The 17,974-nt window shown below is 44.6% G+C and overlaps 1 protein-coding gene and 1 pseudogene across 4 annotated transcripts in view; both read left to right on the forward strand.

Annotated features, from left to right (window-relative positions):
• Positions 1 to 17,974, forward strand: part of mctp1a (multiple C2 domains, transmembrane 1a) — a 599,923-nt gene that overhangs the window by 178,379 nt on the left and 403,570 nt on the right. Inside the window, exon 1 of one of the 4 annotated variants that reach the window (XM_078214775.1) lies at positions 12,647 to 12,848. The exons of the other annotated variants lie outside the window; for them this stretch is intronic. Coding sequence (XP_078070901.1) covers positions 12,786 to 12,848 — 63 coding nt within the window. The 5' untranslated portion in view covers positions 12,647 to 12,785. Of the gene's footprint in view, positions 1 to 12,646; positions 12,849 to 17,974 lie in introns of those variants that run through there. 4 annotated transcript variants of the gene reach the window in all.
• Positions 615 to 6,201, forward strand: LOC144495217 (E3 ubiquitin-protein ligase MARCHF9 pseudogene; annotated as a pseudogene).

Consider the following 17,974-nt stretch of genomic DNA (forward strand, 5'->3'; position numbering starts at 1 on the left):
GAATGCGAATCTCTACAGCCAGCCAGGTCTTAAAGATACAGACAATGTGAGTGGAGGGCATTCAGCCTCTGATCTTCGGGTAAGCGTTCTCCAAGGCGGCCTTCATGACACACGACAGCGCAGAGTCGCTGAGCAGAAACTGATAGCCAAGTTCCGCACACATGAGGATGGCCTAAACTGGGATGTTGGCTTTATATCACACTATCAGTAACCCCCACAGCTTGCCTCCTGGACTTGCAGAATCTCACTGGCTGTCGCGTCTGGAGACAATACACATCTCTTTAACCTGTGCTTAATGCTCCCTCCACTCACATTGTCTGTATCTTTAAGACCTGGTTGGCTGTAGAGATTCGCATTCTAATCAGTATTCTGTAACTTGATTTTGTGTCTCTGTGCCCTGTTTGAGAGCAGATTTCCACTCCATCTGACGAAGGAGCAGAGCTCCGAAAGCTAGTGGCGTTTGCTACCAAATAAACCTGTTGGACTTTAACCTCGTGTTGTTAGATTCCTTACAGGATTTTTAAACCCATATTTTTAGCAACAACCGATAATTGACTATTGATTTTTTGAATGTTTTTGTTTTGCATACGATTTAGTGCAAACACCAGATGTAAATGATATTTAAGCATCTCATCTGCATGGTTTTCAATGACCTAAAAGTGCTGGTTTTGATGAGATCTTTCACGATGCAAAGGAGTGAGCAGGATTTAGGGACGGGCCAGAGGACAGAAAGAGAGGAAGGAGGAGGAAGGCTGGCCGGATCGGGATGCAATTGGCCTTCTTTCCCCAGTTGCTTGTCCTGGGCAGACGAGGATTGTTACGGGGCGGACGGTGCCGGAGCTGAAGGAGGACAGGAGGAGAAGGAGAGGAATGCATCTCTTTAGACCGGGATAGACTCTTAGCTCTTTGTGGAGGATCTGTTTCCGGGGACCAGACGAGGATGATTTACTGAGCCCCTGTCGTTGTGATGGTTCTGTACACTGCACCCACCAGCCATGCCTAATCCGCTGGATTAGCGAACGAGGCTCATGGAGCTGTGAGCTGTATTACTTTAAATACCAGATTCTGTCAATCAGCACCAAGAACCCCCTGCAGTGGCAGGCAATCTCCCTCACAGTAATTGAAAAGGTCCAGATAGCCGCCATCATCCTTGGCTCCCTCTTCCTAATTGCTTGCATCTCCTGGTTAATTTGGTCCTCCCTCTGTACGTCGGCTAAGTGACAGAGACAGGACCTGCTCTTCCAGATCTGTTACAGCATGTATGGCTTCATAGACATCGTCTGTATAGGCCTCATTATTCATGAAGGATCGTCTGCGTACTGAATCCTTAAGCGCTGGCAGGCTGTTAATCAGCAATGGAAGGTACTGGACTATGAAAAATCCAAGGACCTTCGGGAAGATATTAGTGGGACAAGCAAGATAGGGGGAAGGAATTCACAGATGAACCACTTGTCAAACAATGACAGGAGTTCCACTAAGCGCACTGGAACCATTTTGAGTCATCACTGTGGATATACACCATCCTGCACATTCTCAGCTATCTGAGGCCTAACAATCGTCAGAAAAAAAAAGAGCAGCAAGGTGGCACAGTGGTTAGCACTGCTGCCTCACAGTGCCTAACCCTAACCCGGGTTCGATTCCCAGCTTGGGTCACTGTCTGTGTGGAGTTTGCACATTCTCCCCGTGTCTGCGCGTGTTTTGTTCGGGTGCTCTGGTTTCCTGCCACACTCCAAAGATGTGCAGCTTAAGTGGATTGGTTATGCTAAATTGCCCGTTAATGTCACGGGAATTAGCAGGGTAAATGCATGGGGTTATGGTGACAAGGCTTGGATGGGATTGTGGTCAGTGCAGACTCGATGGGCCCAATGGCCTCTTTCTGCTCTGTAGGATTCTATGATTCTAGTAACCGACGATGCTTCAGTATATGGAGTTGTTTTGTCCCGCATGCCTGGTGGTGCAGAAAGCCCCATTGTTTTAAGTTTTAAAGTTTATTTATTGGTGACACCACAAAGAAGTTACTGTGAAAATCCCCTAGTTGCCACACTCTGGCCCCTGTTCGGGTACACTGAAGAAGAATTTAGTGTGGCCAACGCACCTAACCAGCATTTCTTTCAAACTGTGGGAGGAAACCGGAGCACCCGGAGGAAACCCACACAGACACGGGGAGAATGTGCAGATTACGCACAGACAGTGACCCAAGCTGGAAATTGAACTTGGTCCCCTGGCGCTGTGAAGCAGCAGTGCTAACCACTGTGCTGCCCTGCTGCCCCTGCATTGTGCTGCATTGCCTTCGCTTCAAGAAATTTGTCCCATATGGAGAAGAGATACTCCCAAATAGACAAGAAAAGTGGCTGCCATCTATGCGGTCAAAAAGTTCCAGTAGTATATTTACGACCAGCGTTTTACAATAGTCTCAGACCACAAGCCAGTGTTACGTCTATTCAGTGAAGATAAGCCAGGACCACCAATTGCCTCTGCAAGAACATAAGACTGTAAGACATAGGTGCAGAATTAAGCCACTCAGCCCATCGAGTCTGCTCCGCCATTCAATCATGACTGATATTTTTCTCATCCCCATTCTCCTGCCTTTTGCCATAACCCCTGATCCCCTTATTAATCAAAAACCTACCTATCTATGTCTTAAAGACACTCAATGACCTGGCCTCCACAGCCTTCTGCAGCAAAGATTCACCACTCTCTGGCTGAAGAAATTCCTCCTCATCTCTGTTTTAAAGGATCGTCTCTTTGGTTTGTGCCCTCTGGTTCTAGTTTTCCTGCTAGTGGAAACATCCAGGCCTTGCAGTATCCTGTAAAGTTTCAATAAGATCCCCCTCATCCTTCTAAATTCCAACGGGTACAGACTCAGAGTCCTCAATCGTTCCTCATACGACAAGCTCTTCCTTCCAGGGATCATTCTTGTGAACTTCATCTGGCCCTTTTCCAAGGCCAGCACATCCTTCCTTAGATACGGGGCCTAAAACTGCCCACAATACTCCAAATGGGGTCTGGCCAAAGCTTTATACAGCCTCAGAAGTACATCCCTGCTCTTGTATTCCAGCCCTCTCAAGTGAGCAAGGGTGCAGAGATGAGTTCTTTTGTTAGCAGCCTACAGTTACATGTTCCAGAATTGCACTGGAACGCAGAAATCACTTGCAGATGCACTGCATCGGTTGCCTTTGCCACAGACAATAGCAGCACCATTGGTTCCTCAGGAGATTATACTGACTCTGCATTTGGTAGATATTTTGGCAGTCTCGACAAAACACAAAGCTGTGGACAGAGAGAGATCCTGTATTGGCAAAAGTAAAAAAGATCGTCATGTAAGGGTGGAGCTATGAGAAACCAGACTTGATGAAGCCCTTTCAAAGTCGAAGGTCGGAAATAACCTGTAAAGATTGGGTGTTAATTGGGGTGTGAGAGTTACAGCCCTAGCCCAAGTGAGACAACTCTTACAAGAATTCCATGACTCTCACCCAGATTAAAGTAAAATGAAGACCCAAGCCAGGAGTATGTGTGGTAGCTTGGCATTGACAAAGAAATAGGATAGCTAATCAATGCCATGGTTGCGAAGTGAGGTGATGGCCTAGGAGTATTATCGCTAGACTGTCAATCCAATAAGCTAATATTCTGGGGGACACGAGTTTGAATCTTGCCACGGCAAATGGTGGAATTTGAATTCAATTTTAAAAATCAGGACTTAAGAATCTATGGATGACCATGAAACCATTGTCAGTTGTCGGAAAAACCACCTGGCTCACTCATGTCCTTTAGGGAAGGAAATCTGCCGTCCTTACCTGGTCTAGCCTACATGTGACTCCAGAGCCAGAGCAACGTGGTTGACTCTCAACTGCCCTCCAAGCTCAACTAGGGATGAGCAATAAATGCTGGACATCCAGTGATGCCCATGTCTTATGAATGAATTAAAAAAAACACCAACTGTGAATTTGCATCCATGGGAGTGGTGAGGCTAAAACTAGATTTTGCTGAGCCATTTATGAGTCATATGTTTCTTATACTCCAAATGGTTAGATGTGCAGTTGATGAAGTCTACACCAGTCACAGCCACCATTGACAATTAAGGAAGATATTGGCGATCTATGGTTTTCCAGAAGTGGTGGTGTTGGACAATGACGAATCATTCACAGCGGAAGAATTCCAAACATTTCTCAAGCCCAATGGCATTCACCATGTGAGGTCAGCAATGTACCATCCAACATCAGAACTTGCAGTGCAAAGATTTAAGTCATCAATGAAAAATCAAGTGAACAGACCCCTTTTATGCATAGCCAGTTTTCTATTGTTATATATCACCACCCCAAATGTGACCACAGGGGTCTATCTAGCTGAGTTACTGATAGCACATTTGTAATGAACAAAATTAACATGGTTTTCCCGAATTTGGCTGGGGGTGGAGGAGTGGTGGTGGAGGCTCGGCAGGGCTCCCAGAAGGCAAATGACGACTTGGAAAGGAAAAACAGTGTTCAAGTGGAGGATGCAGTCTTGATTAAAAACTTTTCAACAGGCATGGCATGGGTGGCTGGTGAAATTGTGGAGAGAACAGGACTAGTGGAGGTACAAGGCCGTAGGCTTAGGAAACACGTGGACCACCTGAGGAGGTGAGCAGTAATGGATACAGAGGATCTCCAGCCGATCCTGAAGATGCTAGATCTGATTACTGGAATTTCAGTGGAGAATGTAGGACCTGATCAATCGATGATCCAAAGAGGTGGAGGAGCCTGAACTGCCAAAGGGTCACTAGATCCAGGACTAATAAGCCTGCCATTCTCATCTGGCCCTTTAAGTGCAGACAAGCCTGCCACCAAACTGTAGTGCTGTAACAGAGCCAGGGAGGCTCTGGACTATTTGGACCTTTGAGTTTTCCAGAGGTTTCTCCTGATTCCCTTTTTGTATAAAAGCCTGTTGTGTTTTCTTTTTGTTTTTCCTTCAGAGTATTTTGGATTTTATGTGGAAGGTGTGTAGTAGCATGGCCCTTTTAATGGGAAGCCTTTCCCGAGGGCCACTTGATCAGTGAGGACCCTATAATCACCCTGGCAAAGCTAATCGGCAAGAGGGCAGTGATCCTTGGTCAAGGAGGGACTCGCATTTGGAACTCAGGAGTGAAGAAGAGCAGTTGCATTGTAATCGATTCTATTCTTACCTTGTCCATATATATATGTACAAGGCAATAAAGCCTTTATTGTTAAAGCCACATCGAGTCACCCTCAATTTATTACAATGTGCTTCTTTAAAATAGTCCTTAAAACCTACCACTTTAACCAAGCTATTGGTCACCTGGCCCAATATCTGCTCATGTGGCTCAGTGTCAATTTTTTCCTAATGTGAAGCAATTTGGGATGTTTTATTATGTTAAAGATGATATATGAGTAGAGGTTGATTTAGTTCCACCAATATTCTGAGATGGAGAATTCCTACTTTTAATATCAATGGCATTAATGGAGCTCGAAGAAACAAAGCAACAAACCAGTAACCACAGCAGCTCATGAAAGCAAAATGAAAATTAAAGATATCACCTTGGAGCAGCTCCATGAATCTCATTCGTCATCTTAAACTTACTGTCATTTGCGGCTGGGTAACTAGAACATTTGGATGTCCATTTTCTATGGACATCATCATAGTTTGGTGCAATACCAGCATAAAGTATGGAAAACGATACAGCAGGTGTAAGGATATAACTTTGTGCTGCATTGAAGCTTTAATAATTGGTCGTGCTTTGACTATTGACTGGGCGGCACGGTAGCACAGTGGTTAGCACTGCTGCTTCACAGCTCCAGGGTCCCGGGTTCGATTCCCGGCTCGGGTCACTGTCTGTGTGGAGTTTGCACATTCTCCTCGTGTCTGCGTGGGTTTCCTCCGGGTGCTCCGGTTTCCTCCCACAGTCCAAAGATGTGCAGGTTAGGTTGATTGGCCAGGTTAGAAATTGCCCCTTGGAGTCCTGGGATGCGTAGGTTGGAGGGATTAGCGGGTAGATGTGTGGGGGTGGGGCCTGGGTGGGATTGTGGTCGGTGCGGACTCGATGGGCCGAGTGGCCTCCTTCTGCACTGTAGGGTTTCTATGTTTCTATGACTCACTTCCCCAAAGGCCCATTGGAAATTTGAGTGCTGCTTGGCAGCTGCAAAGGTTGTGAGTTACACCAACAGAACCATTGTTTTACGTATTGCTATTGGCATTGTTAATGGCTAAGAAAAGCTGAAGATTTAACTGATGGAGTTATCTATTTGTGATGCTGCCAAGAAACCAGTTACTGACTGCTTTCGGGAAACCATAATGAGTGTGTAAACCACTTCCACTTCCTGTGTGAGATACAGTTTCCTTTCACATTTAGCTGCTGTCAGTACATGTCCAGACATTAGGTAGATAGGTATTAAATTTCTTTAACTAACTCCTGGGACTCAAAAATGATAAACTGTGTATGAAGAAACTTTTTTTAAGCTCTGATGCCTGTTTCTGAGCAGTGAGCCTTTGAATGAGTGCCTGGCTCTGTGTCAGATTTTGAACCTGCTTCAGATTGTCCATACTTTGAATTCTGGGTTTACATCCAATGGGATATTCGCAGAATGGACTCTGGTCATCATGCAGGGTGTGGGAGCCTATAAAGCCCTACTGCCACATAGTATTAGCCATCTTATTGGCTGCATCCATGCAAGAAGCCGCCAGACTGTTCGTCAGCCGATGTATTGCACATTATTCTCCAGGAAAAGACATGGGGCAGAATTTAACCCCCCCCCCCACCCTCACCGCCACCACCCCCCCACCACCCCCCCTCCCCACCACCAGTTCTGAGTTGGGAGTCGAGTGAAGGTAAAATTGCATGGACGGGATTCCCTCTGAGATTCCACCCACCAGCCCCAAACTAGATGGGAAGCCCACCCATCCCCATATTAAGACTTTTCTCACTCAGTCTCAATTTTCAGGCTGGCGGCCACTGGATGGATTATGGCTTAATGGAAAATGTCTTTATCCTTAATCTCGAGAGTGAAAGGTGAAGAGGGTCGGGGTTAAATCTGAAGGCCCCATCAGTTTTGGGGTGCCCTCCCCCTCCAGCTCACCCCTGACCTTGAGATCGCCACCCTCCCACCCAGGAGCTTAGTTAACTGAAATGCGGTTGCGGAACTTCGACTCAGACATAGCACTGCATTATCTCTTCTGGCCACTGCAGCACCATGCCTGGAGGGGCTGGAGTGCTGTTGGCTGATTGGATTAGCCACAGCTCTCCAAGGCGTGACTTCCAACCAAGGGTGGACAGAAGTCCCATTTGCTGCCATTCAGTGCTCAATTGAAAATGGCATTGGGCCTGTCTGAGTTAGTGACACTTGCCACCCTCAAAATTCAATCCATGAAAAAAATAGTTTTTTCCCTATGGCAGCAGGAGGTAATGTGTTGTGCAAATGTCCCATCTTGGAGAGGCAAAACACTTTCTTAACATAGAAGTATAGAAAATAGGAGCAGAATTTGAGCATTCAATATGATCATGGCTGATCCTCTATCTCAATGCCATATTCTTGCACTCTCCCCATATACCCTGACATTTCTTCTTAAATGTATTCAGTGACTTGGCCTCCTGTAATGGAGAATTACTCAGGTTCGCCATCCTCCAAATGAAGAAGTTTCTCCTCATCTCAGCCTATCTCAATGACCTACTCTATATCCTGAGCCTGTGACCTCTGAAAACCCCACATTACAATTGCAAGTCTAATTTAAATGTAACCATTGCTGGCTGTATTTCCTAATGTACAAGAAACGTGTGTGCAAAATGAAATCGGGAGTTGCCAAGTCTAGAAATAAAGTATCTGTTAAAGCACTCCTTGTGGGTCAGTAGGAGCAGATGCATTCCCTGGGATTCTCAAAGAAGCATTCTATGGAATTCTATGGAATTTACAAAGACACAAACTCAATTTACAAAATAATGGTTGAAATGCGAGTCTTTACAAGTAATCAAGTCTTAAAGGTACAGACAATGTGAGTGGGGAGTGTGTTAAGCACAGGTTAAAGAGATGTGTATTGTCTCCAGACAAGACAGTTAGTGAGATTTTGCAAGCCCAGGTACACATTGTCTGTACCTTTAAGACTTGATTACTTGTAAAGACTCGCATTTCAACCATTATTTTGTAAATTGAGTTTGTGTCTTTGTATGCCCTGTTTGTGAACAGAACTCCCACTTACCTGACGAAGGAGCAGCGCTCCGAAAGCTAGTGGCTTTTGCTACCAAATAAACCTGTTGGACTTTAACCTGGTGTTGTGAGACTTCTTACTATCAATATCAGTGGCAGAGGGAGAGGTGCAGTGGTGCATGCAGATGGAGATCAGAGGGTACTTAAACATCTCCCCATCTCCCCTTGTTTATTTAGACTGAATTCTCTCCCTTATTTATTCTGCAGAACAACTGAGTAGTGATTAGTATTGCCACTGATCTGCGACTGCTTGCCTTTTCCTTTGTTCCCATTCCCTTTTCCAATTTTGTCAGAATTCCCTTGCAAAAGACCATAAGATATAGGAGCAGAATTAGGCCATTCAGCCCATTGAGCCAGCTCCGCCATTCAATCATGGCTGATAAATTTCTCAACCCCATTCTCCTACTATTTCCCCATAACTTTGGTTCCCTGGGGCGGCACGGTGGCACAGTGGTTAGCACTGCTGCTTCACAGTGCCAGGGACCCGGGTTCGATTCCAGGCTTGGTCACTGTCAGTATGGAGTTTGCACGTTCTCCCCGTATCTGTGTGGGTTTCCTCCAGGTGCTCCGGTTTCCTCCCACATTCTGAAAGACATGCTGGTTAGGTGCATTGACCCAAACAGGTGCCCAAGTGTGGCAAATTTCACAGTAACTTCATTGCAGTGTTTATGAAAGCCTAATTGTGACTAATAAACAAACTTTATAAAACTTTATCCTTTTACCAATCGAGAACGTATCTATCACTGTTTTAAATGCACTCAATGACCTGGCCCCCACAGCCTTCTGTGGCAATGAATTCCATAGATTCACCACCCTCTGACTGAAGAAATTCCCTTCACCTTAGTTCTAAAAGGTCGTCCCTTTACTCTGAGGCTATGGCCTTGGGTCCTAGTCTGTCCTAATGGAAACATCTTCCCCACGTCCACTTTATCCAGGCCTTCTATTATTCTGTAAGTTTCAATGAGATCCCCCCTCATCCTTCTATACTCCATCGAGTACAAACCCAGAGTCCTCAGACGTTCATCATATGTCAAGCTTTTCATTCCCGGGATCATTCTCGTGAACCTCCTCTGGACCCTCTCCAAGGCCAGCACATCGTTCCTTAGATACGGGATCCAAAATTGCTCGCAATATTCTAAATGTGGTCTTATCAGAACCTTATAAAGCCTCAGCAGTACATCCCTGCTTTTGTATTCTAGACCTTTTGAAATGAATGCTAACATTCCACTTGCTTTCCTAACTACCAAGTCAACCTGCAAGTTAACCTTAAGAGAATGCTGAACTAAGACTCCCAAGTCCCCCTCCACTTCTGAATTCCCACCCCATTTAGAAAATAGTCCATCCCTCTATCCTTCCTACCAAAGTGCATAACTTCACACTTTCCCATGTTGTATTCCATCTGCCACTTCTTTGCCCATTTTCCTAACCTGTCCAAGTCCTTCTGCAGCCTCGCCACCTCTTCAATACTACTTGTCTCTCTGTCTATCTTTGTATCATCTGCAAACTTAGCCACAATGCCTTGAGTTCCTTCATCTAGATCATTTATGTACAGAGTGAAAAGTTGTGGTCCCAACACTGAACACTGCGGAACTCCACGAGTCATCGGCTGCCATTCTGAAAAGGACTCCTTTAGCCCACTTTCTGCCTTCTACCACTTAGCCAATATTCTATCCATGCTAGTACTTTGCCTTTAATACCATGAGCTCTTATTTTACTCAGTAGTCTCCTGTGTGGCACCTTGTCAAAGACCTTCTGGAAATCCAAGTAGGTAACATTCACTGGCTCTCCTTTGTCTAAACTGCTCGTTACCTTCTCAAAGAATTCTAACAGATTTGTCAGGCAAGATCGTCCCTTGGTGAAACCATACTGGCTTCGCCCTATTTTACCATGTACTTCCAAGTATTCCGAAATCTCATCCTTAATAATGGATTCTAAAATTTTACTAACCACCGCAGCCGGACTAACAGGCCTGTAACTTCCCGTCTTTTGCTTTCCTCCCTTCTTAAACAGGGGTGTTACACAAGTGATTTTCCAGTCCTCTGGGACCCTCCCTGACTCCAGTGATTCTCGAAAGATCACCACTAATACCTCCACTATCTCTTCAGTTGTCTTTTTCAGAACTCTGGGGTGTCGTCCATCTGGTCCAGGTGATTTATCCACCTTCAGATCTTTAAGCTTCCCTAAAACCTTCTCCTTTAAAATGGCCAACATGCAACCTCTGCCCCCTGACTCTCTTGAATTTTTGGTATGTTACTGGTGTCTTCCACCATGAAGACTGACACAAAGTACCTATTCAGTTCCTCCGCCTTTCTTTGTTCCCATTACTACTTTCCAGTGGTCCAATGTCCATTCTTGCCCTTTATGTATCTAAAAAAAATTCTTGCAATCTTCATTTATATTCCTGGCTAGCTTTCCTCATATTTCAGTTTCTCCTCCTTATTTCTTTTTTAGTTGTCCAATCTCCTGCTTCCTACCAATCTTCACTACATTGGCACTGTTCATTAGGTTCACACACTCCACTCCTGCACCCCCTCACGAGATCTCAACACCCACGTCACCGCAAGATCACCCAGGAGCTTTCTGATTGGTTGAAATTGTGGAACTCTTGGGTAACTGGTATTTTTGATTAACCACCATCACCCATTGCCCGTGATGCTGGATAATAGAAATTTCACTGCACATTTCAAAAAAATCACCTCTTATTCTTCTAAACTCCAATGTGTATAAGCTCAGCCTACTCACCCTTTCCTCATAAGACTTTTCTTCATTCCAGGAATCAGCCTAGTGAACCTTCTCTGAACTGATTCCAATGCAAGTATGTCCCTCCTTAACTAAGGAGACCAATACTGCGCACAACACTCTAGGTGAGGACTCATCAATGCAGTTGTGGTAAAACTTCCCTACTTTTATATTCCATCCCCCTGGCAATAAATGCCAAAATTCAATTTTCCTTCCTAATTACTTGATGCTAACTTTTTGTGATTCGTGTAGGAGGACATCCAAATCCATTAGTACTGTTGTATTCTGTGGCACCGCTCCATTTAAATAATCTGCTTCCTGCCAAAGTGGATAACTTCACATTATACACCTGCAAATATTTGTCCTCACTTAACTTATTTATATCACTTTGCAGGATTTTCCAGCCCGCCGCTGCAGGTTTCCCTTTGGTGGAACGGGAAGATCCCACTGAAGGGTGGGATGGAAAATCCCACCCATTGAATCCCTCTCACAACTTGCTTTCCTACCTATTTTTGTATCCTCAGCAAATGTGGCTACAATACAGTTGGTCCCTTCATCCAAGTCATCTTTCAAGGATGCTCAGACTGGCATCATTCAGGATCTGAGCAACAAAATCTCCTCCCCCTTGGTCAGCCTGGGATACAGTAGAAATATTATTAATATGGAAATGGCACAGGTTTGTCCCTCTACTGCACCATTACCTCTCGACTAACATTCATGCTGGTGCCAGGAACTACCTGCTGCGACAACTGCTGAGGTGTTGCAGTCTGTAGCCAGGCTCTCCTATACTTAAATTCCTAGAGATCACCAATCAAGATAAATAACAAAGGACAGGCTACCAACTCAATCTGAATGTTAGATGATTGAATAACTTAATCAAACAGAACATTTATTTGCAGAATAATCACTGTGATTCAGTTTCTGTGCGTAATTAAAGCAAGATTCAGGAGACTAGCGAGGTGCAAAAATACTTCCGGGTTCACTTCAGATTAAGGAGATAATATCAATTTTCATAGATCATAGAATCCCTACAGTGCATCGGCCCATCGAACCTGCGTCGACAACAATCCCACCCAGGCCGTAACCCCCTGCTAATCCCCCTGACCCTAAGGAGAAATCTGGCATGGCCAATCCACCTAACCCGTACATCTTTGGAGTGTCTTTTGAGAGTGTCTCAAGAAAAAGTGATCAATCCAAACATTCCTCTTTAGTTTGGAGTCAGTGTTCAGATGATTGTCAATTGCAGCAGTTGCTCTGTAACTCGTATTTGCATGTCTACCTAAAGCTGAGTGATAAAATGATCCAAGCTCCACCACAGAAAATCTAATGGTCCTATCACTTTCCTTTGGGTTTGCATTTCTGTGAATTTAAAATTGTTTTAACTGGAATCTACTCAGGATTTGATACACAGTCTGCATTTTTACGACCCGAGGTTAGTTTCCTTTGAGTTTATATGATTCAATATGCCAAAAGATTAAATAAAAACTAAGCACTGTAAATACCAATCAGTAAGAGTCTTAACAACACCAGGTTAAAGTCCAACAGGTTTATTTGGTAGCAAATACCATTTTCTACCAAATAAACCTGTTGGACTTTAACCCGGTGTTGTTAAAACTCTTACTGTGTTCACCCCAGTCCAACGCCGGCATCTCCACATCAACACCAATCAGGTCAGACAGTATTCAGGAAGTTAAATTGAAAGTCTGTCAAATGTGCATGACAAACAGAAGCTTTGTGGGTTACAAGTGAGCATTGATCACCCTTCCTGTCTCATCTTCCTGTATTCTGTGTGAACGCGATTTAGTCTCCACCATTTGAAGGAGTGACAGTGGTGAAGATCTTTATGAAACTGCAAACATGTTAAATATAGAGGAGTTATTAGGGATTGGACAGCCAATTTCACACACTGATGATTCTGAGGTGGGTACCTTAAAGCAAATTATATAAGGTAACTTTTTTTTTGCCTGACTTGTCTTTATACTTTTTCCTACGACGTTAGTGCTATTGGCCAGGCCAGAATTACTGTTCACTCCTAATTGCCCCTGAGATAGTAGTTGCGAGCTGCCTTCTTGAACCTCTGTATTCATGTGATGCACATAGAACATAGAACATAGAACAGTACAGCACAGTCCAGGCCCTTCAGTCCACGATGTTGTGCCGATCCTTTTCCGAAACCAAGATCAAGCTATCCCACTCCCTATCATTCTAGTGTGCTCCATGTGCCTATCCAATAACCGCTTGAAAGTTCCTAAAGTGTCCGACTCCACTATCACAGCAGGCAGTTCATTCCACACCCCAACCACTCTCTGAGTAAAGAACCTACCTCGTACATCCCTCCTATATCTTCCACCATGAACCTTATAGTTATGCCCCCTAGTAACAGCTACATCCACCCGAGGAAATAGTCTCTGAACGTCCACTCTATCTATCCCGCTCATCATCTTATAAACCTCTATTAAGTCGCCTCTCAACCTCCTCTGCTCTAAAGAGAAAAGCCCCAGCTCCCTCAACCTTTGCTCATAAGACCTACCCTCCAAACCAGGCAGCATCCTGGTAAATCTCCTTTGCACTCTTTCCAGTGCTTCCACATCCTTCTTATAGTGAGGTGACCAGAACTGCACACAATATTCCAAATGTGGTCTCACCAAGGTCCTGTACAGTTGCAGCATAACCCCATAGCTCTTAAACTCCAACCCCCTGTTAATAAACGCTAACACACTATAGGCCTTCTTCACGGCTCTATCCACTTGAGTGGCAACCTTCAGAGATCTGTGGATATGAACCCCAAGATCCCTCTGTTCCTCCACATTCCTCAGAACCCTACCTTTGAGCCTGTAATCCGCATTCAAATTTGTCCTACCAAAATGAATCACCTCGCACTTATCAGAGTTAAACTCCATCTGCCATTTTTCAGCCCAGCTCTGCATCCTATCAATGTCTCTTTGCAGCCTACAACAGCCCTCCTCCTCATCCACTACTCCACCAATCTTGGTGTCATCTGCAAATTTACTAATCCACCCTTCAGCCTCCTCCTCCAAGTCATTTATAAAAATCACAAATAGCAGAGGACCCAGCACTGATCCTTGTGATACACCGCTGGTAACTGGCCTCCAGTCTGAAAATTTTCCATCCACCACCACCCTCTGTCTTCTATGAGATAGCCAGTTACTTATCCAATCGGCCAAATTTCCCTCTATCTCACACCTCCTTACTTTCTTCATGAGCTGACCATGGGGGACCTTATCAAACGCCTTACTAAAATCCATGTATGTGACATCAACTGCTCTACCTTCATCGACACACTTAGTTACCTCCTCAAAAAATTCTATCAAATTTGTGAGGCAAGACTTACCCTTCACGAATCCATGTTGACTTGTTGTAGTGGGAGATTTTAATTTCCCTCACGTAGACTGGAAATCGCTTAGGGCTGGGGGCCTGGATGGGGAAGAATTTATAAAATGCGTACAGTAAGGTTCTTTGGAACAATATGTTGACAGTCCAACTAGAGAGGGGGCTATACTGGACCTAGTACTAGGGAATGAGCCCGGTCAGGTCATCAAAGTTGCAGTAGGGGAACATGTGGCAAATAGTGACCACAATTCTGTAAACTTTAGGATAGTAATGGAAAAAGATGAGTGTTGTCCTATGGGTAAGGTACTGAATTGGGGGAAGGCTAACTACAGCCGGATTAGGCAGGATTTGGTGGCTCTTGATTGGGAGAGGCTGTTCGAGGGTAAATCCACATCTGGCATGTGGGAGTCTTTCAAGGAACAGTTGATGGGACTGCAGGACAGGCATGTGTCTGTAAAGAGGAAGGATAGGAAAGGTAGGATTCGAGAGCCGTGGATAACCAGAGAAATTGTGGGTCTAATCAAAAAGAAAAAAGAGGCATACATGAGGTCCAGGCAGCTAAAAACAGATGGAGCACTGGAGGAATACAGAGAAAGTAGAAAATAACTCAAACAGGGACTTAGAAGGGCAAAAGGGGGTCACGAAATGTCCTTGGCAGACAGGATTAAGGAGAATCCTAAGGCATTTTATACATACGTTAGGAACAAGAGGGTTGTAAGGGAAAGAATCGGACCTCTCAGGGACAAAGGAGGGAAATTATGCTTAGAACCAAAGGAAGTAGGTGAGATCCTAAACAAATACTTTTCATCAGTATTCACAAAGGAGAGGGACATATTGACTGGTATTGTCTCAGAGAGATGTGTTGACCCGTTAGAAAAAATCTCAATTACAAGGGAGGAAGTGTTAGGTTTTTTAGGAAACATTAAGACAGACAAATCCCCAGGGCCAGATGGCATCTATCCTAGACTCCTCAGGGAGGCGGGAGATGCAATTGCTGGGCCTCTAACAGAAATCTTTGTCTTGTCACTGGACACAGGTGAGGTCCCAGAGGATTGGAGGATAGCAAATGTGGTCCCGTTATTTAAGAAGGGTAGCAAGGATAACCCGGATAATTATAGGCCAGTGAGCTTGACGTCCGTTGTAGGGAAGTTGTTGGAGAAGATTCTTAGAGATAGGATATATGCGCATTTAGAACTGAATAATTTCATTAGCGATAGACAGCATGGTTTTGTACGAGGGAGGTCATGCCTCACAAATTTGGTTGAGTTTTTTGAGGAGGTGACAAAAACAATTGACGAGGGAAGGGCCATGGATGTCGTCTATATGGATTTTAGTAAAGCGTTTGATAAGGTCCCTCATGGCAGGCTGGTGCAAAAGGTTAAATCTCATGGGATAATAGGTGAGCTAGCTAGATGGGTGGAGAACTGGCTTAGCCATAGAAGACAGAGGGCAACAGTGGAGGGGTCTTTTTCCGGTTGGAGGTCTGTGACTAGTGGTGTTCCGCAGGGCTCTGTACTGGGACCTCTGCTGTTTGTGATATATATAAATGATTTGGAGGAAGATGTAACTGGTGTGATCAGTAAGTTTGCGGACGACACGAAGATTGCTGGAGTTGCGGATAGTGATGAACATTGTCAGAGAATACAGCAGGATATAGATAGGCTGGAACATTGGGCGGAGAAATGGCAGATGGAATTTAATCCAGATAAATGCGAAGTGATGCATTTCGGTAGATCTAATGTAAGGGGGAGCTATACAATAAATAGCAGAACCATCAGGAGTATAGACACACAGAGGGACCTGGGTGTACAAGTCCACAGATCCTTAAAGGTGGGGGCAAAGGTGGAGAGGGTCGTGAAGAAGGCATATGGCATGCTTGCCTTTATTGGACGGGGCATGGAATATAAAAGTTGGCATATGATGTTGCAGCTCTATAGAACGATGGTTAGGCCACATTTGGAATACTGCGTCCAGTTCTGGTCGCCACACTACCAGAAGGACGTGGAGGCTTTGGAGAGAGTACAGAGGAGGTTTACCAGGATGTTACCTGGTATGGAGGGGCTTAGTTATGAGGAGAGATTGGGTAAACTGGGGTTGTCTCCCTGGAAAGACGGAGGATGAGGGGAGACTTAATAGAGGTATATAAAATTATGAAAGGCATAGATAGGGTGAACGGTGAGAAGCTTTTCCCCAGGTCGGTGGTGATGTTCACGAGGGGTCATAGGTTCAAGGTGAAGGGGGGAGGTTCAACACAGATGTCAGGGGGACGTATTTTACACAGAGGGTGGTGGGGGCCTGGAATGCACTGCCAAGCAAGGTGATTGAGGCGGACACGCTGGGATCGTTTAAGACTTATCTAGATAGCCACATGAACAGACTGGGAATAGAGGGATACAAACGAATGGTCTAGTGGGCACATGAGCGGCGCAGGCTTGGAGGGCCGAAGGGCCTGTTCCTGTGCTGTATTGTTCTTTGTACCTCCGGTGCGATTGAAGAAGTTGGAGCGTTTTGACCTAGCGACAGTGAAGGAACAGTGATATAGTTCTGAGTCAGGGTGGTGTGAGATTTAGGGGAGAACTTTCAAGTTGTGGTTTCCCATGCGGCTGCTCCCTTTGTCCTTCTCGACTGCAGAGATTGTGGATTCGGTTGGTGCTTTCAAAGGAGGATTGATGATTTTCTGTAGTGCATTGTGTAGATGTTGCACACAGCTGCCACTGTGCATCAGTGGTGGTTGGAGTGAATGTTTGAGATAGTGGATGGGGTACTGATCAAACAAGCTGTTTCGTCCTGGATGATGTCAAGCTACTTAAGTGCTGTTGGAGCTGTACTCATCCAGGCAAATCAATAGTATTCCATCACACTTTTGACTTGTGCCTTGTCGGTAGCGAAGTCGAAGGGAACTTATTGGACTCAGACTTTTAACTCAGTTTCTCTCTCCACAGATGCTCCCAGACTTTCTGGATTTTTCAGCACTTTCTGTTTTATTTGAGATGGCCGAATGTCAGGCACTACCACTTACCATTTTATTTAAGTGGTACTTACCACTTATCAACCTAATTTTGAATGTTGTCCAGGTCTTGCTGCATGTGGGCATAGGCTGCTTCTGTGTCTGAATGTTCGTAAACACTATACAATCAGAAGCAAACAACCTTGTGTTGGAGGCAGGTCACTATTGTGATAGTAACTGGAAGCAAATGGAAAATGATGAAATATTTGTGTTGTGCAATTGGTTTTGAAAGAAAATTGTTGCATAAACAGTAAATTCCAGTAAAAAGGAAAATATTGCAAATGCTGGGAATCTGTAACAAAATTTGAAATAGAGCAGTTCATTCGGTACTTATATTTCAATATCATTCCTTTCAGAACAAATATTAATTTGCTTTGTTTGCGTGTTCTATGTTGGCGAGGGAATATTAAAAATCAGAGATCATAGTGAAATTACAATGTCATTAAGACACAAAACTGTATCTGGAAGAGCAGATGTGGCGGACATACTCTTTACTGAAGAGCTGTTGACACTTGGATTTGTAAATCATATTAGGTATTACATGGTATTAGCAGCATAGAAAGAGGCCATTCAACCCAGCAGGGCCCTCCTGGTGTTTATGCTCCACACGAATCTTCTTCCATCCTTTGTCCAATCCCATCAGTAATCTTCCAGTCCATCATCTCATTCCCTCAAACCTACAAACACA

Source organism: Mustelus asterias, chromosome 6, assembly GCF_964213995.1.
Source record: "Mustelus asterias chromosome 6, sMusAst1.hap1.1, whole genome shotgun sequence".
NCBI lineage: Eukaryota > Metazoa > Chordata > Chondrichthyes > Carcharhiniformes > Triakidae > Mustelus > Mustelus asterias.